The sequence below is a fragment of the Oncorhynchus keta genome, chromosome 15 (assembly GCF_023373465.1).
Source record: "Oncorhynchus keta strain PuntledgeMale-10-30-2019 chromosome 15, Oket_V2, whole genome shotgun sequence".
In the NCBI taxonomy this organism is placed as follows: Eukaryota; Metazoa; Chordata; class Actinopteri; order Salmoniformes; family Salmonidae; genus Oncorhynchus; species Oncorhynchus keta.
The window spans coordinates 24,080,661-24,104,068 of NC_068435.1; the positions used below are offsets into that span (position 1 = coordinate 24,080,661).

The 23,408-nt window shown below is 42.3% G+C and overlaps 1 protein-coding gene across 9 annotated transcripts in view; it reads left to right on the plus strand.

Annotated features, from left to right (window-relative positions):
- The window catches only part of LOC118394640 (astrotactin-1), a 273,688-nt gene that overhangs the window by 68,854 nt on the left and 181,426 nt on the right, over positions 1–23,408 (plus strand). For 3 of the 9 annotated variants that reach the window (XM_035788061.2, XM_035788064.2, XM_035788063.2), the window contains exons 5-9: positions 1,340–1,489; positions 5,542–5,691; positions 6,601–6,768; positions 20,244–20,328; positions 21,641–21,715. In XM_035788061.2, the coding sequence (XP_035643954.1) occupies positions 1,340–1,489; positions 5,542–5,691; positions 6,601–6,768; positions 20,244–20,328; positions 21,641–21,715 (628 nt within the window). The remainder of the gene's footprint in view (positions 1–1,339; positions 1,490–5,541; positions 5,692–6,600; positions 6,769–20,243; positions 20,329–21,640; positions 21,716–23,408) is intronic. The other 6 variants (XM_035788065.2, XM_035788067.2, XM_035788068.2 and 3 more) reach the window with 4 other exon arrangements.

Genomic DNA, 23,408 nt, shown 5'->3' on the forward strand with positions numbered 1-23,408 from the left:
AATATGAAAATGTAACAACAATCTGCTGTTTAACAGACTCCAAAACATGCCATTATGTTTTGCATGTACAGTATGGCTTACACTGCAACAAGCAGTACAATATATTGTGTAACTCACAGCTCCAATCAGCTCTCTTAATGAAACATTAATTAAAGGTAGTGCTGAGCGATTAGCTGAAATTTCTGATATTTTTCAGTTTTTAAACAACTAATTGACTGACAGATTTTTTTCTGTGAGCTCAATGCGCACATCGCACATTTCTCTAAAGATAAATCAGATCCAGCCTGAACTGTGCGATGTAATAGGGAGGTGTAGTTTGCCAACAGGCCGATATTCTACATAGTTTAGCACATAAAACGTGGTAATTAACTACAATGACCATAATCCGTTGTAGATCTACTTGTCTGGTCTGTGTTTCTTTTACACCTGCTACTGAAAAGAGACAAATGTGCAATCGTGAGGTGATATAGAGAGCAGCTGTTGGTTTGTGAGGTATCATTACCTGAAAATGAATAGTTGGTATTTAGCTGAACTGACAGCATAGGCAGCAGCTCTATAGAGATGAGATGACTTGGAATGAAATGATAGTCATCAACTAAAACAAATGTAATATACACAACAAATGAAATATTTTATTATCGTGATGTAAATAAATTATGATTAATAAGTGATAAGCAGTAATGGGCAGACACTACCATTATGGAACATTTATTAATTGTTTTTTTTTCTGTGTTGTTACAGCATTCAATACACATAATGCACAATGTATGGAATGTTTAAAAATAATAATAATCGAAATCGAAAATCTTGATTGGTTTAAAAAAATCTAATCGCTCAGCACTAATTAAAGGTCACATTTAGTGGTACAGGAACATAGATGTTAGTACAGATGCCTCAAGTTCTCAGTTTCACTATCAACATTTTGACACAGCAACACATTTTAAACCTTCAGGCAAGGTAAATAATCTAATCCACACCTTTCATAATTATTTGAGCATTTTCCTCCCACATTTGTTGATGTTTCGTTTCGATTGACACTTAAAGTGTCGACATGATCCTCAGATCATTGATAAAGTGAGGAAAACGGTCAATATGTCATTCCCATGGGACAGCTATTCGGGGGTTTATAGCTCTCCTCTTCTACTTGCCATTTCACAGTAATGATTACATATGGCAATTAATATGGTGATGTATAAAAAAAAACCTGAACAACCTTGGTGTATAAATTGCTCAAAATCAAGTGCAGCATGTGTAGATGGACATCCCATGCATTGCCATACAAACAGAACAGCGAAGACAAACTTATTGTGATGAGAGCTTTGTGTTGTGAATTCTGCAGTGGGTTCAACCTTCTTGAACCCAGACGGGGACTCTGGCACGGAGGCCGACAGCGAACCTCAGCTGACCTTTTACACGGACCCCAATCGCAGCAGGCGCCGCAGCCGAGGTATGAGAAATGGTAACGCCAACAGCGCGTGGGGCTCAGGGGGTAAGGAAGGAATATTATACTGTACATACATCATCTTATTTCATACTTGCATGATGACAATGAAAAATACATACATCAGAGTAGATGAATGGACAACAAATGTATGTGCTTACAGTGCTTGAGACACATAGTGTACACGTTCACATTAGTGGTGCGCAGGTCAGTTGTTTGTTCACCCACACCCACCCGTAACCCATCCACAACCGCCCTGACCCTAACCCCCAAATGTAGAAAATGCGCTATAGAATAATACAGTCAAAGACGGCGGAATCTTTTTTTGGACACAGGGTTCAGGATCTTTTTTTTGCCTGCTATTTGTTAGTAAACTTTTCTATAATGAGATACATGTGGTTTCTCTTCTGCCATTATACACAGAGTGTACAAAACATTTAAGAACACCTTCCTAATATATTGAGTTCCACCCCCTTTTGCCCTCAGAACAGGCACAATTCGTCGGGGCATGGACTTTACAAGGTGTTGAATGTTCCACAGGGATGGTGATCATAACTTTCACCTGGAGTCGCCTGGCCAGTCTATGTCTTGGAAAAAGCAGATGTCCTTATTGTTTTGTACACTCAGTGTATGTTGCCCTAGAAGACGAGTGAACCCTTGCTTACCAGAATAATGTCATAAATTGATAGAATGAATGCTTCAATCTAGTTGACAAAGTTCTCTGTCATCTTCTTTTGCGGAGAAAAGATGTTTAAGGATGTGAGAAAATGTAATAAGTCAAAAACGGGAAAGATTTTCTGTGCAAATGATATCAGTTTGAGAAAGCTGTAAAAACAACCCAACATGTTTCTGATAAGATTTCAGTTCGGCTTGAATGCATATTCTATATGGTTAAAATAATATGAGCTTTTATGATGCTGATAAAGATAGCACCTCTACAGATGGCATCTAATCTAGCATTCGCATTCTCGCAAGATGCTGAAAGAAAGAAATCATATTTCTCCACTCCTGTTCCCGAGTCAAAATGTTGCCTGCATTTGGTGTATCCTTTAACTGCAATAATTGCTCAATTCTGCTGGAGTTAATACTAAGGCTAAGGGATAGGTTATAGACCTATAGTCAATGTCCAGATTTCAGTTTCCATTTAACCCATTTGACCATTAGGCTACAGTTCCCTTGATTTGCCATAGGCCTATTTGAAGTCCCCGTCTTGTGACTGTAGAATTTGTAGGCCTATAGCGCCTCACAATTACCACACATAACATAGCCTGCTATCATCCTCTTTTACTACTTCACCTAATCTTTCCCAAACATTACTTTTCTGTCCCTCCCTTCTCTTTATTTTCAACTCTCCTTTCACAGCTTTTCTCATATTGAATTAAATAAACTCAGACGTTGTCCTTTTTGCCTCCGTGGATTGATGTTAACATTTTCTGCCTATTCCCAAAAGCATTTGGCGCTTGACGTGTAGGCTATTTGGTGAGCGTACAGCTAGGGCCCTAAAGCTTAGGCTTATACACTAATGCCAGATAGCTTCAAATAATTTAAGAAAAACCTAAATGCCTATAGATATAAATTGCACTAGAATGATATATTTATGGATTTCAATGGTATTGTTTTCTCTTTATTCTACCCGCCCTCCAACCACATAATATTTAATGACCCTAAACCCGTCTGCCCAGCAGATATAACCACGGTGACTGTGGTTTATGAGTCAACCCGCGCATCACTAATAGACATGCATTCAAACATTCTCTCTTTGCTAGTAATCATGGTTGTTGTAAACAATGTGTTGTGTTCTAACCCGTGTGAGTATGTGTACGGTTCTGCCATGTGCCTAACGCGTGTCTAGCGTTGTAACGTTTGAAGTAAAGGAAGCGATTGGCTGGTTGTTGTGTAACTGTAAATACAGCATGGGGGCAACAGTATGTTTGTGAGCATGCTATAAATCCTTGGTGCTGTGATGTACAGTAATGATGTAGGGGAACCAAATGCCCCTAACACTGAGCTGTCAGCCTACAAGCATCTGAACGGCCAAACATAGCATCCCTGCCTCAACATCCGCAACAGCACCTCCAACCAACTAAGCTTTTGATATCTGCACAGGTCTCACAAACACAGCAAGTAACTAACACCTTTAATTAGTAAAAAGGTTAAGAATAGAAGGTGCGTTTCTACACATTCCCTCGCACATTACTTGAACAGCGAAACTGATCAAAATAAATGATGATTTGATCAGACTGTACATTGTTTCTTTTTGGTTAGTGTGTTTTTATCTGGATAGCTGAAATTATATTGCCGAAACGCAATATCATCTGTAGCAGTGGTCACCAACCGGTCAAACAAATCAAGTACTTACCTCTGGCCTATTAGATAGCTCAGATCGCAATGTCTGCACAGTTTCTTCGAGCCTTAAGCCTCGAGCCCACAGCGAAGTTCATATTGTGAGATTTCAAAACGTTTAATACCACGACTAGAGAGAGACTCAACGAATACAGCAAAGAGATGCTGTTTTTATGAGTAAGTTCATGTTTAAGTTGTTGTTCACCACTGTCAACACTTTGTTCAACCCTTTTATAAGCCATAAAATGTGTGTTCCCCCTAGGCCTACATCCACTCGTGCTACAACCAGCACTGCAGCTGCAATGAATGAGTATAGCAAAAGTGTTTCGATAAGCTTGCATTGTTATTATTAGTGACTTGCGTCTTTTTTAACATCGAGGAATGTTTCACTTTCTCTGGTCATAAGAGTAACAGCATGAATTGGTGCATGAGACAAAAATAATGCAGTGCTACTTGAGTTTTGCCATCAGCTGGTTGACTGTGTCCCCTTTTCTCAGCAAGCGGAGGGACGGGAAGCCTCACCGCTGCTTTCTCCCTCCCTCCTTCCCTCCCTCCTCTCAGACTGACCATCAGATGCAGACCATCAGTCCAGTCAAATAAAGAAAGCAAATTATTATGCTCACTCAGCTGTGCCTCACAAGTAATACAACACATGATCTATTACCAGTGTGATTATATACCTGAAATTGGTCTGAGAAGAACAACTTTGGCAGGGCAACTCAAGCATAGTCAATATGCAGTCATAATGTATTGGACCTATAGCCTACTGTGCAAACCTCATTGCTACTGTACTGTTTTTAATAGGTTCATGTTGCATAGGCTTACGTTTTTTAAGTCACGTTGTAAAAACAATCTGCGCAGTAGATCTCGGCTTGCATTTTGACTAAAAAAGTGATCTTGACTCAGAAAAGGTTGGTGACCACCGATCTATAGATTTGAAAAACAAAATGTTCAGAGAGAGTGTCATAATGATGGGATGTGCTTTTCAATCCTTCTTCTTTTAATAAAATATTTGAATGGATCAAGTTTGAGTCTTTGTGTCATCATGAGATTTGGTTTTTAAGGATTGCCTTTAAGATATATCCTGAAGGACAGTAACCAAATAACATTGGATAGGGATAAAGAATCACTTCTAGCAGAGCTGGAGGCTGTTATTGGCTTCTTATATTTGAGGCCAAATTGTTGTGGGTTGGGGTGTGTCTGCATGTGTGTGTTTGTGTTTGTGCATGCTATAGGTAGGAGACTTCCCACTCTTCATTAAAAGGAATGAATGATGAACTCTGGTGGCGCTGCACCCAAGCAGTTGGCAGGAAAGGAAAAGAACACAACCTCTGAAATGCTCTCATTTGGGCACTTTTCTTTTTTCCCCTTCAGCACATAATGGTGGCTGGTGGCTGGGGGCACCCTTCAAAGGTACACTTTTATCACCCCACCAGCGAGACTTGGCAAGTCAAATCTCCCAAAGCTACCGGTTTGATACAGAGGTCCCTTTCATGAGCAGTAAGCCCAGCCCAGTGATGACTTGTTTGTAAGCGACTCCCTTGGTGGAGGTGCTAGAGGGAATGAAGGGTGCATCCCCACTCCCTATTATGGCACTACATTCCCTTTATAGTGCACTACTTCTGACAAGAGCCCCATGAGCCCTTGTCAAAAATAGTGCACTATAAAGGGAATAGGGAGCCTTTGGGTGCATAGCCACAGTGTGGTCACAGCTTCACGTGCTTCCTCTTTGTTGTCTGTGTCCTTCTCTTTGCCAGCAGGTTCCCCACGAAGCCCCATCAATAAGACCACCCTGACTTTGATCAGCGTTGTCAGCTGTGTGATCGGCCTGGTGTACTCCTCACACCTCTCCTGTGGCCTCAACGTCAGGGTCATCCTCCATGTGCCCGAGCACCTCATCGCAGACGGTAAGGGGCAGGCACCTGCCCTCCTGAAAACCACAGGGGTATAACTGTATAACTCCCAGCTAACGCACTCCCAGACAAACGGAAATGAGGAAATGTCACTAGGCTGATTCCACCTCTCTCTCTTCCCATGTGAGACCACAACAGATGTGCCCTCAAAGCATCAAAGCACAATCAGGCCAGGTTGTGGTGACCACCCACTGTATCATCACTCTTTCTGTCTCTACTTTCTCTGTGCTTGGGCTGGCTCGCTAATGAATTTCAGGGTAGCTAGCACCTGCAGAAAATCACTGCAGGCCAACTATTCACTCTTGGTTCATTGGCATTTTTTCCTCCATCATGGGAGCTGGCAGTGCAGATATATTTTGGAGTGTGACTTGCCTTACTCGTCTATCATTCCGGGCTTTAATTTGATTCATACCCGCCACTGCATTCTATGGATACTTCGGGTGGAATTATCATTCCAAAAGACATCCATGGGAAGCAACTTTGAAAAGAGATGAAATATTGTGAATTTTCCTTTTGAATCGCAGGGACTCAGATCGATTTAGAACGTGTCCATAAATGTCTACACAATCGTATCAGACTTAATGTAATATTATGGTTAAGTTGATAACAATCCATGTTTTTGCCTGTGAGAAGCTTATATTTATGCCACAGCTGTGTATAATATGCACCTTCAAAAATATTGAAATTAGTTGCCAGAACATTGTGTCCTATCCATCTATCTGCCTTTTTTAAATCTGGGGAAAACATAATACTCGGAAAATGTATTATTTTTCCGCCTTGTAATCTGTACTCTATGGACTGTTGAAGAGAAAGGTTAATCGAACTCCTGATGTACTGAACCTTTAATTGACCAGGTAGGTACTTAAACAGTATGTTTTCTAACAACCCTTCCCTTGTCCTCAGGGTCCAGGTTCATTTTGCTGCAGGGCAGTCAACTGGATGCGTCTGACTGGCTTAACCCGGCCCAGGTGTTGCTATACTACCAGCAGAATGCCAGCGGGCCTTGGATCAATGAGCTGTGTGGCCGCCGCATTCTGGACCCCTGTGAACACCAGTGTGATCCAGAGACAGGTACTATATTGCATAATCACCAATTCTCACACTCTAACTCCGGGAACCAATTAAATTGAATCTGTGTGCATTCACTTAACTTCAACATTGAATTCAATTGAATAAAAAAAATTGTAGAAGGGGTAATACAGTAAGATGTGCATTGCATCCACAGAGGATGGCACTTAATGCATTAATTCAAACACTTGTTACCAAAGTGGCCCTAAAATGTATATGAATGTACAGAAAACAAGAAAGATGCAAAACAGAATGTAATAATATATTTCTTGTTGTATCACAGGTGAGTGACAGAGCGGCTAGCGAAATAGAAAGAAAGTAAACGTTTTTTGCAGCAAAGCCTTGATACAGTATACAGTATAGCCATACTGTAAGAACCAGTATCTTGATCCTCAATTGGGTTGAATGTCCATTGATTAGTTTATTGAAATGATTCAGCATCACTTGTCACTTGTCACTTGGTTACCGTTTTGATGAGCATGCACCGTTTTATAATTATTCCGAACAATAACCTTCCTCCCACAGCCAGTTGTTGACAATAGAGCTCTGCTTTGCCAGCAAAACAGTTTGTCCCTCCCCACCCACACCAGCTAGTTTATGTTGACACAGTCATACTTTAATTAAGCTACATCTAAAGCCAGTCACAGTAAAATGAGCTCTTTTCAAACACAGCTGGGTACGAGAGATGAGATTGAAAAGCGATTCTCTGTCTTTTGAAATAGCTTGCAATTATGTTCAATAATTGAGTTCACATACTCTTTAAAAATACCTCAAACTGAAGTTATAGATACACAAGATAATAATGATAGACATTGGACAATTATTTGAGCAAGTACAGGTAACTGCCAAAATAAAGGAAACACCAACATAAAGTATCTTAATAGGGGGTTGGGCAACCACGAGCCATAACAGCTTCAATGACCCTCGTCATAGATCCTACAAGTGTCTGGAACTCCATTGGAGGGATGCGACACCATTCTTTCACAATAAATTCCATCTTTTGGTGTTTTGTTGATGGTGGTGGAAAACACAGTCAAACCATTCAGTGACCACTCGTGCCCTGTGGTTGAGGGCATAGCCATGGCAGCCATATACAGTACCCTAAACATGATGAGATGTCAATTGCTTAATTACAGTAACTCAGGAAACACACCTGTCTGGAAGCACCTGCTTTCAATAACTCAAATCAAATCAAATGTTATTTGTCACATACAGATGGTTAGCAGATGTTAATGCGAGTGTAGAGAAATGCTTGTGCTTCTAGTTCCGACAATGCAGTAATAACCAACGAGTAATCTAACCTAACAATTTCACAACAACTACCTTATACACACAAGTGTAAAGGGATGAAGAATATGTACATAAAGATATATGAATGAGTGATGGTACAGAACGGCATAGGCAAGATGCAGTAGATGGTATCAAGTACAGTATATACATATAAGATGAGTAATGTAGGGTATGTAAACATTACATTAAGTGGCATTGTGTAAAGTGGCTAGTTATACATGTATTACATAAAGATGGCAAGATACAGTAGGTGGTATAGAGTACAGTATATACTGTACATATGAGATGAGTAATGTAGGGTAAACATTATATTAAGTGGCAGTGTTTAAAGTGGCAAGTGATACATTTTTTTACATACATTTTTCCATTATTAAAGTATACTTTGTATCCCTCCTTTACTCAAGTGGTTTCATTACTTTGACAGTAACCTGTATGATACTACACCTACAAGTGGAGACCATCCAACATACAGTATTAACTGTAACATGGATCAATATAGACATTTAGACAATATAGATATATGTATATATATATACAGTTCGGAAAGTATTCAAACCCCTTGACTTTTTCCACATTTTGTAATGTCACAGTCTTATTCTAAAATGAATTAAATGAAATGGTTTCCTCATCAATCTACATACAATAACCAATAATGACAATGTTAGCACATTAAAAAACAGAAATACCTTATTTACATAAGTATTCAGACCCTTTGTTATGAGACTCGAAATTGGAACTCAGGTGCATCCTGTTTCCATTGATCATCCTTGAGATGTTTCTGCAACTTGATTGGATTCCACCTGTGGTAAATTCAAATGATTGGACATGATTTGGAAAGGCACACACCCGTATATATAAGGTCCCAAAGTTGACAGTGAATTTCAGTGCAAAAACCAAACCATGAGATTGAAGAAATTGTCCGTAGAACTGCAAGACTGGATTGAGACGAGGCACAGATCTGGGGAAGGGTACCAAAATTATCTGTAGCATTGAAGGTTCCCAAGAACACAGTTCTCTTCCTAGAGCTGGCCACCCGGGCCAAACTGAGCAATCGGGGGAGTAGGGCTTTGGTTAGGTAGGTGACAAAGAACCCGATGGTCACTCTGACAGAGCTCTAGAGTTCCTCTGCGGAAATAGGAAAACCTTCCAAAAGGACAACCATCTCTGCAGCACTCCACCAGTCAGGCCTTTATGGTAGAGTGGCCAGACGGAAGCCACTCCTCAGTAAAAGGCACATGACAGCAGCTTGGAGTTTGCCAAGAGTCACCTAAAGACTCTCAGACCATGAGAAACAAGATTCTTTGGTCTGATGAAAACAAGATTTACCTCTTTGGCCTGAATGTCAAGTGTCACGTCTGTAGGGAATCTGGCAGCGTCCCTATGGTGACGGAGCAAAGTGCAGAGAGATCCTTGATGAAAACCTGCTCCAGAGCGCTCAGGACCTCAGACTGGGTGAAGGTTCACCTTCCAACAGGACAACAACTCTAAGCACACAGACAAGACAATGCAGGAGTTACTTCGGGACAAGTCTCTGAATGTCCTTGACTTGCCCAGCCAGAGCCCGGACTTGAACCCAATCGAACATCTCTGAAAAGATCTGAAAATAGCTGTGCAGCAACGCTCCCCATCCAACCTGATAGAGCTTGAGAGATTCTGCAGAGATGAATGGGAGAAGCTCCCCAAATACAGGTTTACCAAGCTTAGTGTCATAACCAATATGACTCGAGGCTGTAATTGCTGCCAAAGGTGCTTCAACAAAGTCCTGAGTAAAGGGTCTTAATACTTATGTAAATGTCATATTTCAGTTTTTATTTTGAATAAACTAGCAAACATTTCAAAACCTTCTTTTGCTTTGTCATTATGGGGTGTTGTGTGTAGATTGATGAGGGAAAAAAACGATTAATCCATTTTAGAATAAGACTGTAACCTAACAAAATGTGGAAAAGCCAATGGGTCTGACTCCTTTCCGAAGGCACTGTATATACATACAGTTTAAGTCGGAAGTTTACATACACATAGGTTGGAGTCATTAAAACTAGTTTTTAAACCACTCCACACATTTCTTGCTAACAAACTATAGTTTTGGCAAGTCGGTTAGGACATCTACTTTGTGCATGACACAAGTCATTTTTCCAACAATTGTTTACAGACAGATTATTTCACTTACAATTCACTGTATCACAATTCCAGTGGGTCAGAAGTTAACATACACTAAGTTGACTGTGGCTTTAAACAGCTTGGAAAATTCCAGAAAATTATGTCATGGCTTTAGAAGCTTTTGAAACCCCACCTCTTTAAGGAATACCTAGGATAGGATAAGTAATCCTTCTCACCCCCCTTTAAGATTTAGATGCACTATTGTAAAGTGACTATTCTACTGGATGTCATAAGGTGAATGCACCAATTTGTAAGTCGCTCTGGATAAGAGCGTCTGCTAAATGACTTAAATGTAAATGTAAATGATTGGCTTATTGACATAATTTGGGTCAATTGGAGGTGTACCTGTGGATGTATTTCAAGGCCTAACTTCAAACTCAGTGCCTCTTTGCTTGACATCATGGGAAAATCAAAAGAAATCAGCCAAGACCTAAGAAAAAATTGGAGACCTCCACAAGTCTGGATCATAATTGGGAGCAATTTCCAAACGCCTGAAGGTACAATGTTCATCTATACAAACAATAGTACGCAAGTATAAACACCATGGGACCACGCAGCCGTCATACCGCTTGGGAAGGAGACGCGTTCTGTCTCCTAGAGATGAACGTACTTTGTGGGGAAAGTGCAAATCAATCCCAGAACAACAGCAAAGGACCCTGTGAAGACGCTGAAGGAAACAGGTACAAAAGTATCTATATCCACAGTAAATTGAGTCCTAGCATGACATAACCTGAAAGGCCGCTCAGCAAGGAAGAAGCCACTGCTCCAAAACCGTCATAAAAAAGCCAAACTATGGTTTGCAACTGCACTAAGATCGTACTTTTTGGAGAAATGTCCTCTGGTTTGATGAAACAAAAATATAACTGGTTGGCCATAATGACCATCGTTATGTTTGGAATAAAAAGGGGGATGCTTGCAAGCTGAAGAACACCATCCCAACCGTGAGGCGCGAGGGGTGGCAGCATCAAGTTGTGGGGCTGCTTTGCTGCAGGAAGGTGTGGTGCACTTCACAAAATAGATGGCATCATGAAGGTGGAAAATTAGGTGGATATATTGAAGCAACATCTCAAGACATCAGTCAGGAAGTTACAGTATAGCTTGGTCGCAAATGGGTCTTCCAAATGGACAATGACCCCAAGCATACTTCCAAAGTTGTGGCAAAATGGCTTAAGGACAACAAAGTCAAGGTATTGGAGTGGCCATCACAAAGCCCTGACCTCATTCCTATAGAAAATGTGTGGGCAGAACTGAAAAAGCATGTGTGAGGAGGCCTACAAACCTGACTCAGTTACACCAGCTCTGTCAGGAGGAATAGGCCAAAATTCACCCAACTTATTGTGGGAAGCTTGTGGAAGGCTACCCGGAACGTTTGACCCAATTTAAACAATTTAAAGGCAATGCTACCAAATACTAATTGAGTGTATGTGAACTAAATCATTCTTTCTGCTATTATTATGACATTTCACATTCTTAAAATAAAGTGGTGATCCTAACTGACCCAAAACAGGGAATTTTTACTGGGATTAAATGTCAAGAATTGTGAAAAACTAAGTTTAAGTGTAATTGGCTAAGGTGTATGTAAACTTCCGACCTCAACTGTATATTCTTTCATTTATATTCATTAATACTGCCAGGTGTTGTTGATGTTTTTCTGCTAGATATTTCATTATACTGGGTTGGTTATCACCAATGAAACCTGCTATATAGTAATGCTATAAAGGCCGTCATTGTAAATCCGAATTTGTTCTTAACTGACTTGCCTAGTTATTTAAAGGTTAAATAAAAAAAGTATATACATCTATATATATTTTTACATTAAAACAGACTGAGGGGAATGAGGGGAAACTGATATCAACATAAAGTACAGCCTGTCATATTTACAAACAAAATTAAGTTGTAATTTATAATTTTCTTTAAATGTTTTATTATTCACCATTGTTGTATACACAAAAAAAATTATCTTTGTTTTGGCATTCTGTGTATCAATACACAGAATAGTGGCAGATTGTCATTGAATCCCTCAAATGATCAGTATAGTATAGGAAGTATGTACCATGCTACTGATCACTATTGAATGCATATCCCATGTTAATGACTTTTGGGAAAAGGAGTTCTCTCCATGTTTGCATGCATAATTCAAGACGGACTGGTGTCTCTGGTGTATTGTGTGAATTGCCAGACCTAAATGAATCAAAAGTTGGACCACTGGGACACACACTGCCTGGATTCCTTGAAATTGAATATGTAATTTCAGCCCCTCTCATTAAAATTAAATTTAGAATAAGTGGCCTGATGCAATGCCTCAATAATTGCATTGTATTTTTCACATGATGCATTCTTAATGTAACCCCTGGTACTGCATCCCCCTCTTGCAGGGTTCTCGTTACTAGCTAGCTACAAGACGGGCTCAATCCAATCCTTCTCAGGGAGAAGATACTGATGAAAACAGGGATGGGTTTTGACAATAACTGTGGTTCTACAAACATTAAAAAAGTGTGTGAATTTTAAACATACCTTTGTGTGAGGGGAGTGCTGAAGGTGCTGTAGGCTGTTGTTTATGTCTTGTCTACTGCCAAATTCTGCTTCTCCTTGAAAGATATGGGACATGTATTACATATTAACAGACTTGTGTTATATCTGGTTTACATATGTTCCCCAGACCTGAACATTTTAATTTGATAAAATTTGACGGGATAATGGATAAACATCATTGATACACCACATTACCAAAAGTATATGAGTGTTGCAACCGAGGCTTACCACTTTGCGGCTGAGCCGTTGTTGCTCCTAGACGTTACCACTTCATAATAACAGAACTTGCAGTTGACCGGGGCAGCTCCAGCAGGGCAGGAATATACTGAACTCTTCAGTAAGGCCTTTCTACGGCAAATGTTTGTCTATGGCGATTGCATGGCTGTGTGCTCGCTTTTATACACCTGTCAGCAATGGGTGTGGCTGAAATAGCCGAATCCACTAATTGGAAGGGCTGTCCAGATACATTTGTATATATAGTGTAAGTTATTTAGTACATGTAGCTGTCACGCCTTGGTCTTAGTATTTTATATTTTCTTTAATTATTTGTTCAGGTCAGGGTGTGACATGGGTTTATTGTATTGTCGTATTGGGGTTTTTGTAGGCATTGGGATCGTGGTTGATTAGGGGTGTGTCTAGTATAGGCTTGGCTGCCTGAGGCGGTTCTCACTCAGAGTCAGGTGATTCTTGTTTCTGATGGGGAACCGTATTTAGGTAGCCTGGGTTTCACTGTGTATTTCGTGGGTGATTGTTCCTGTCTCTGTGTAGTGTTCACCAGATAGGCTGTAATTAGGTTTCACGTTCCGTTTGTTGTTTTTGTATTTATTTAGTTATTTCATGTATCGTCATTCTCTTCATTAAAGAACATGAGTAACAACCACGCTGCATTTCGGTCCGACTCTCTTTCGACAAACGAAGAACGCCGTTACAGAATCACCCACCACACACAGACCAAGTGGTGTGGTAACAGGCAGCAGGAGCAGCGAAGGGAGGACGTTATGGACAGCAGAGGTATGGAGTATACGACGTGGGATGAAATAGACAGGTGGGCGGTCGACCCAGAGAGAGTGCCGGAGCCCGCCTGGGATTCGCTGGAGCAGTGGGAAGAGGGCTATAAGAGAATGGAGTCGAAGAGAAAGACACGGCGGCGCAGAAAGAAACCCGAAAGTCACCCCCAAAAATGTATTGGGGGAGGGCTCAGGGAGAGAGTGACAGAGTCAGGAGTCAGACCTGAGCCAACTCTCCCTGTTAATCGTGAGGAGCAGCGATCTAAGGACTTCTGGACTTGGGAGGAGATATTAGACGGAAAAGGACCCTGGGCTCAGCCTGGATAATATTGCCGTCCCAAGGAAGAACTGTAGGCGGAAAAAGCGGAGAGGCGCTGGTATGAGGAGGCAGCACGGCGACGCGGATGGAAGCCCGAAAAGCAGCCCAAAAAAATTATTGGGGGGGGGGGCTTAAAGGGAGTATGGCCATGCCAGGTAGGAGACCTGCGCAAACTCCCTGTGCTTACCGGTGGGCTAGAGAGACCGGGCAGACACCGTGTTATGCTATGGAGCGCACAGTGTTTCCAGTGCGGGTGCATAGCCCGGTGCGGTTCATACCAGCCCTTCGTATTGGCCGGGCTAGAGTGGGCATCGAGCCAGGTAAGGTTGGGCAGGCTCGGTGCTCAAGAGCTCCAGTGCGCCTGCACGGTCCGGTCTATACAGAGCCACCTCCACACACCAGTTCTCCGGTAGCAGCTCCCCGCACCAGGCTTCCTGTGCGTGTCCTCGATCCACTATCACCAGTGCCAGCACCACGCATCAGGCCTACAGTGCGCCTCGCCTCTCCTGTGCTGTCGGAGTCTCCCGCCTGTTCAGCGCTATCAGAACCTTCCTCCTCTACAGCGCTGCTGGAGTCTCCTGTCTGTTCAGCGCTATCAGAGCCTTCCTTCCCTCCTGCGCTGTCGGAGTCTCCCGCCTGTTCAGCGCTATCAGAGCCTTCCTCCTCTACAGCGCTGCCGGAGCCTCCTGCCTGTTCGGAGCAGCCTGAGCTGTCAGTCTGCGTGAAGCAGCCAGAGCTGTCAGTCTGCATGAAGCAGCCAGAGCTGTCAGTCTGCAAAGAGCTGCCAGTCTGCAAGGAGCTGTCAGTCTGCAAGGAGCTGTCAGTCTGCAAGGAGCTGCCAGTCTGCAGGGTGCTGTCAGCCTGCATGGAGCAGTCAGAGCTGTCAGTCTGTATGAAGCAGCCAGAGCTGTCAGTCTGCATAAAGCAGCCAGAGCTGTCAGTCTGTATGAAGCAGTCAGAGCTGTCAGCCTGCATGGAGCAGTCAGAGCTGTCAGTCTGTATGAAGCAGCCAGAGCTGTCAGTCTGCATGAAGCAGCCAGAGCTGTCAGTCTGTATGAAGCAGCCAGAGTTGTCAGTCTGCATGAAGCAGCCAGAGCTGTCAGTCTGCAAAGAGCTGCCAGTCTGCAAGGAGCTGCCAATCTGCAGGGTGCTGTCAGCCTGCATGGAGCAGCCAGAGCTGTCAGTCTGCAAGGAGCTGTCAGTCTGCAAGGAGCTGTCAGTCTGCAAGGAGCTGCCAGTCTGCAGGGTCCTGTCAGACTGCATGGAGCAGTCAGAGCTGTCAGTCTGTATGAAGCAGCCAGAGCTGTCAGTCTGCATAAAGCAGCCAGAGCTGTCAGTCTGTATGAAGCAGTCAGAGCTGTCAGCCTGCATGGAGCAGTCAGAGCTGTCAGTCTGTATGAAGCAGCCAGAGCTGTCAGTCTGCATGAAGCAGCCAGAGCTGTCAGTCTGTATGAAGCAGCCAGAGTTGTCAGTCTGCATGAAGCAGCCAGAGCTGTCAGTCTGCAAAGAGCTGCCAGTCTGCAAGGAGCTGCCAATCTGCAGGGTGCTGTCAGCCTGCATGGAGCAGCCAGAGCTGTCAGTCTGCAAGGAGCTGTCAGTCTGCAAGGAGCTGTCAGTCTGCAAGGAGCTGCCAGTCTGCAGGGTCCTGTCAGACTGCATGGAGCAGTCAGAGCTGTCAGTCTGTATGAAGCAGCCAGAGCTGTCAGTCTGCATAAAGCAGCCAGAGCTGTCAGTCTGTATGAAGCAGTCAGAGCTGTCAGCCTGCATGGAGCAGTCAGAGCTGTCAGTCTGTATGAAGCAGCCAGAGCTGTCAGTCTGCATGAAGCAGCCAGAGCTGTCAGTCTGTATGAAGCAGCCAGAGTTGTCAGTCTACAAAGAGCTGCCAGTCTGCAAGGAGCTGTCAGTCTGCAAGGAGCTGTCAGTCTGCAAGGAGCTGTCAGCCTGCATGGAGCAGCCAGAGCTGTCAGTCTGCAAGGAGCTGTCAGTCTGCAAGGAGCTGCCAGTCTGCAAGGAGCTCCCAGTCTGCAAGGAGCTGCCAGTCTGCAAGGTGTTGCCAGTCTGCATGGAGCAGCCAGAGCTGTCAGTCTGCATAGAGCAGCTAGATCCGTCAGTCAGCCATTATCTTCTAGATCTGCCAGTCAACCAGATTCTTCCAGATCTGCCAGTCAACCAGAATCTTCCAGATCTGCTAGTCAACCAGAATCTTCCAGATCCGCCAGCCAGCCAGGATCTACCGGAGCCTACTACCTGCCTGAGCTTCATCTCAGTACTGGGCTTCCTCTCAGTACTGCGCTTCCTCTCAGTACTGGGCTTTCTCTCAGTACTGGGATTCCCCTCAGTCCCGAGCTGCCCCTCAGTCTCGGGCTGCCCCTCAGTCCCGAGCTTCCCCACAGTCCCGAGCTGCCCCTCAGTCCCGAGCTGCCCCTCAGTCCCGAGCTGCCCCTCAGTCACGAGCTGCTCCTCAGTTCAGTGGGGTTCTGGGTGAGGACTATTAGGCCATGGTCGGCGGCGAGGGTGGATTATCCCAGGACGCGAAGGGGAGGAACTATGACATTAATGGAGTGGGGTCCACGTCCCGAGCCGGAACCGCCACCATGGACAGACGCCCACCCGGACCCTCCCTATGGTTTTGAGGGGGAGGGGGGTTCTGTCACGCCTTGGTCTTAGTATTTTGTGTTTTCTTTAATTATTTGTTCAGGCCAGGGTGTGACATGGGTTTATTGTATTGTCGTATTGGGGTTTTTGTAGGCATTGGGATTGTGGTTGATTAGGGGTGTGTCTAGTATAGGCTTGGCTGCCTGAGGCGGTTCTCAATCAGAGTCAGGTGATTCTTGTTGTCTCTGATGGGGAACCGTATTTAGGTAGCCTGGGTTTCACTGTGTATTTCGTGGGTGATTGTTCCTGTCTCTGTGTAGTGTTCACCAGATAGGCTGTAATTAGGTTTCACGTTCCATTTGTTGTTTTTGTATTTATTTAGTTATTTCATGTATCGTCATTCTCTTCATTAAAGAACATGAGTAACAACCACGCTGCATTTCGGTCCGACTCTCTTTCGACAAACGAAGAACGCTGTTACAGTAGCGTAATTTTCTTTACTCGTGAAAGGTGGCACTGAAAAATCACAGGAGCGTTTTAAATATTAATGTATTGGGACAATTTACAAAATCTAACCTCTCTAACCTGGCAGCCTATCAGACGATTAGAAGCGTGGCTTTCAGATGCTTATTTTTGTACACCCTTGAGAGTAAATGTCATGCCTGTTCATGTGTTCTGTTGTATTTCTAGGTTAAGGTTAAGCTTGCACATGATTTATTGAAATTATTGATGAGCTTTTTTTAGCTTTTGTTTTACCTGAATGAACATTAAATCTGTAACAATTTAAGAATAACCTAATAAAATAACCTTTTACCTACAATGAGTGTACAAAATATTAAGGACACCTGCTCTTTCCATGACATAGGCTAACCTGGTGAATCCAGGTGAAACTATGATCCCTTATTGATGGCACTTGTTAAATTCACTTCAATCAGTGTAGATGAAGGGGAGGAGACATGTTAAAGAAGGATTCTTAAGCCTTGAGACAATTGATACATGGATTGTGTATGTGTGTGCCATTCAGAGAGTGAATGGGCAAGACAAAAGATTTAAGTGCCTTTGAACGGGATGGTAATAGGTGCCAGGTGCTCCGGTTTGTGTCAAGAACTGCAATGCTCCTGGGATTTTTACGCTCAACAGTTTCCTGTGTGTATCAAGAATGGTCCACCACCCGAAGGCCATCCAGCCAACTTGACACAACTGTGGGAAGCTTTGGAGTCAACATGGACCAGCATCCCTATGGAACGCTTTAGACACCATGTCCGTGACCTGACGAAATGAGGCTGTTTTGAGGGCAAAAGGGGGATTGCAACTCAATGTTATGGAAGGTTTTCTTAAATGTTTTCTGTTTTGTACAGTCAGTGTATGTGTATGTGATACTAAAGAGCTAAGTCACATTCTATTGTCCAGATAGTCACCATTTCGTCACCAATGCTTGGCTGCATTGCTATGCCACTTCTGACACCAGTTTATTGGAATGATGACCATCTGAACAATGAAATGCTATTTGTCTCTTTGGAATCACATGCACATCTCTGTATCCTTTATCAAGGCCTCAAAACCAGCTTCATCTTTAATCTTTAATATCAATGCAACAGAACAATAGAACTGATGAACAGGCATTATATTTATTCTCACAGGTGGCCAAAAACAACTATCTGAAACCCATGCCTCCAATCTTCTGATAGGCTGCCGCCGCTACAATATTATAAATGTTACTCTTACACAGAGCAACAAGCTAGCTAAAAGCTAGGCTAGTTTGAAGATTATGTAGCTCGCGAGCGACCTAAGCCAACACCTAATAATTATCATCATAATATTACAATCATTATCATCACAATAAACTTTTCAGAATCAAAACGGAGGCTACAGTCATATAATATAATTGGCTTGACAGCAGCCAATGTTGTATTATTCAACATTGCTATTGAAATAGTACTCATATAGGAATGGGTAATTGTTTACAAGTTTCTAGCTATCCCATAAAGCCATTGCAGAAAACCTTTAATTAATTTCCTCCTCTTCTTCCGAAGAGGAGAGGCGAAACGGATCAGAGGACCAATACGCGGCGTGGTAATTGCCCATGGTTCTTTTTAATACGTTAAGGTACACATGAACAACTGACTACAAAAAAACAACAAATGTGAAAACTCAAAACAGTCCTATCTGGTGCAAAGACAGAGACAGGAACAATCACCCACAAACACACAGTGAAACCCAGGCTACCTAAGTATGATTCTCAATCAGAGACAACTAATGACACCTGCCTCTGATTGAGAACCATACTAGGCCGAAACATAGAAATACCCAAATCATAGAAAAACAAACATAGACTGCCCACCCAACTCACGCCCTGACCATACTAACTAAATACAAAACACAGGAAATAAAGGTCAGAACGTGACAAAACCACATATTTTCATCTTGTTTTGAGTCTGGTAGCGCAACAAATCCAACAGCGAAATAAATGAATATTGCTCCGCACGCACCAGCAAAAAGGTTCCTCCAGGAACTATTTGTTACATTGGAACATTAAAGGTACCTCATAGAACCCCTCAGCTAATCAAATGTGCAAATATGAACCTATTGACTGCAATGGTTCCTTGAGGAACTCAAGGGTTACTTGAGGATCTGCAGGGCTCCTCGAGTCATCTCTAATTCTAAGAGTGTATTTGGTTGAATTTTGAAGCTAACTCTGGTGAAAGTTCGAATTGGTATAACTCATCCTTTCACTTAATCCATATTTGTATACATGCACCAGCTGTCAAGGGAGTAAATTACCACTCAATCTGACGGAAGAGCTCAAAAAAAGAATCCCATTTGGAATTCATACTCTGAATACTTGATGCATAGACTTGTTTAAACCCCTAAAACAACTGCTGGTTTACATGCTAGGCTTACCATGAGTTATTCAATATATCATAAGTTATTAAATATATAAGTTATTCATCAAGTTGTGTACATTAAATGCTCAGATACACTGATTACCCTCAGTCTGGCAACCCTTCACCATCCCCTGTACAACACACTCGGGGCATGTCTGTCATCAGTAGAATAGCTAGTCCCTGCTCTCAAGATGCATCCCCATCAATCTGGCTGAATCAGGTTAGGGCGACATCCCTCCTCCTGTGTGCTGACAGAAGGCATCAGTAGAAAATAGCAGCTCCCCTGTTTCTGATGGCTGTAATAAGCAGCACCGATCACGAGGCTGCTGGAGAGGAACTAGCCTGGCTGGCCATGCTGCACAGTTCTTGGGCTGCGTCTGCAATGTCACCCTATTTTCTTTTACAGTGCAAGAAAAGTAGTGCACTATTAAGGTTGCCATTTTGGAACATAGCCTTGGTCGGTTCATTCTGCTGGTAAGTAGAAAGTAATCACAGGCCTATTAGGGAGACAGGTAAATGGATATCTCTGCAACAGACGGTGTCAGATCCTGTAGCTCTGTGGCGGTATGCTTACAGGGTTTATGGGATAGTGGAAACACAATACTCACCTCATGCCAGGAGGAGCTCAGTGTGTCATTACATCACTTGTTTTTTTTTCAACAATACCATTGTTTTATTATACTCCCATTGCAGGTGACTGTCTCTGCTTAGATGGTTACATGAAGGACCCGGTCCACAAGCATCTCTGTATTCGTAACGAGTGGGGTCCAAATCAAGGGTAAGTGACAATATGGCCTCTCATGGTCTTCTATATAATATATTAACATGCCGACTCCTAGTTAAAAATCTTTGTGTCAAACAGCAGAACTGTGAAAACTATAGCTGGGCCTAACATGAGATGTGGAGTACTAGCAGATGGAAGTTTTAAATCCTTCCCAGAATTCCAGAACTTGTATTACCCATACACAGCACTTGAAAATAATCTGCCTGCTGCTACAGGGCCATTGCAGTTCTGATATGTTAATGTTTTTTTTCACTATACATCTGAATTTTGTCACATTTCTCTTCCTCCCTATCTCCCTCCCTCCCCAAGTGATTTCTCTCTCACGTGCAGTCAATCTTTGACAGGGAAAAAGTACAGGGGTAACTTGAATGTTTAATGAATGGCCTCTCTCATGTGAGGCCGTTATCAGGTTTTAGCTGGCCCTTTGCCTATTGTAACAGCTTACTCAGAGGCAGCACCTCCTTGTCACATTTTCTCTCACACTGTAGCAGATTCAAGTCCCCAAGCTGCCTGTGTCTATTAATCTCCATCATTCTTCCCCTCTCCACTCCCAGCTTGGGTAAATAGACACGAGCCTAAGTCACATTCCATCTCAGGCCACGGAGGAACACATTTTTCTATCAGTGTGTTTACCCGCAGCATCTGTCATAGTGCTACTTTTGATCTGACGAATTTTGGGGGATTGGTTGAAATGTTGTCAGGAGATGCAGTGCTGAAAAGATTCCCGAACTTGTTTACTATTTGAGCAGAATAGATAAATAAATATTTCAGGGAAAACTGAAGACAAACAAATCAAATCAAATCAATTTTTATTGGTCACATACACAAGGTTATTGTGAGTGTAGCGAAATGCTTGTACTTCTAGTTTCCCGACAATGCAACAATACCTAACAAGTCATCTAACAATTCCGCTATTAAAGTGGCATTATTAAAGTGACTTGTGATCCATGTATTAAAGTGGCCAATGATTTCAAGTCTGTATGTAGGCAGCAGCCTCTCTGTGTAAGTGATGGCTGTTTAACAGTCTGATGGCCTTGCGATAGAAGCTGTATTTCAGTCTCTCGGTCCCAGCTTTGATGCACCTGTACTGACCTCGCCTTCTGGATGGTAGCGGTGTGAACAGGCAGTGGATTGGGTTGTGTTTTGTGTATTGCAGTGTAACGTGCTGTGATTACTCATTGTTACACTGTACTTAAAGTAGTAAAATAAGTTTCTTTCTTCAATCAGTCATTTCATTCTTGTCTCGTAAACCACGTTACTGGTTTTGACTGAATATAAGTCTAACTCTCTCCTTATTTGTCACCAGACCCTGGCCTTATACTATTTTCCAGCGTGGTTTTGATCTGGTTATGGGAGAACAACCATCTGATCGCATTTTCAGGTAAGAACTCACTGTACACATGTATTAACCAGAACACATTTCTATGGGTAAAACTTTTTGAAAACAGCATGAAATTCTGTTTCAAATGTTTTTTTTCTGAGATTTTATATGATATTGACCCATTGGAATGTTTTCTTTACAATAGGAAAACTTTTTATCATAATAGCATGACAGATCACATTTAAAGATGGCATAGAACGGAGTGAGAGCTATAGATTTTAAACTAGTAACAAAATACTGTGTTCCTATTCTCTCCAAACAACTTTTCAGGACAGACTTTCAATGTTTTGAAAACTACTCAACACTAAAAAGCTCCAATCTGGAAGCTGAGTTCATAGTTGGAGCTGAGTCATGTTGTTGAGTTGTTTTAATGGAATGAAGAAAAGCTAGCATCATTGAATTGTATCACTCTTTACAGCATGAAAATCACAACAAATCAGCATTTCACTTTTTACCATTTGAGATCTACTGGGGGTATGTTTACCAAGAGAATCATCTTTCATTGAGGGATTTCATTTATTTCCAAACATTCCCTGAACTGAAATACAATTAATTCTGTTTTATGTGTAAGGCATAAAATTGATTTTAAGAGTTTAGCTACATGCACACACAGCATTGAAATAAGAGTTTCAGTGTAGTTCTCTAGTTCTAATTTGACTGACATTGCTTTGCTGTACATACATTTGAGCCTTGCATTAAACATGTGTCATCCATTTGAAATAAAAACTTTCTGTTCTTGTACTGATGTTGTATGACCAGTGAAATGATTGAGAACGTGATTTTGTAGAAAACATGCAACCTCACGTTACCACAGAATAAAGTTATCTCGCACAATGTTCTTGGTCAACAGAAAGGGAGCATTTGCGTTCTATGATATTCACCATCACAGTTGTTTTCAAATGGATACTGAGAAAGCCTGGGTAGGTATATGGAGGCATACAGTATATGCCTCCTGTTTTGTACAAGACATGTTTCTTCAAACGCCAATGAAAGAACAACAATACTGATTATGCTGCTTACCACTGCTCTCAACAAAGAACATAGTGTGAGTCCCAAATGGTGACATATTCGCTAAAGGACACTGCTTGTGACCAGGGTCCACAGGGAATAGGGTGCCATTTGGGACATAGATTATATTTTCACATGGATGATTTAGTCACTCTCATGTTTTTTAAGCACTGTCTTTGTTAGTCATTGAGAGCAGCCATCATACAAACATCTCTATGAGGCTCTTTGACACATTGGTTTCCTCTTTGGAATGTTAGTCTGCAGGGGGCCAATATTCTGTCCAGCGTCAGGTTTAAAGTAACTTTGTGCTCAAGCGTTTCACGCCAACATCCATCCAAATTAAAATGTCCCAGGCTCCTCTTTGAACCCCTCTCAGACAGTTATATTCAAACCGTGCACACGTAATGAATGTTTTTTGTGGCTGCCCATTTGCCAAGTCACCCATCCGTGTATTACAATTCAACAAAACAGTATTGCACTCATAAGTAGAATACAAAATTACAATGTTTTGTTGTTTGCTGAGCTTGGGGATAACATGAATCAGGAGCAGCATGTTAATAAAAAAATCAGCTCCCGTACGTATTAGTTCGTCAACAATATCTGATAACATGGTGATCCGTAATTGTGTGTCCCTTAGACAAAGAAGAGTCTAGCATCTAGATAACAAACTTGTTAGAGTTCAATT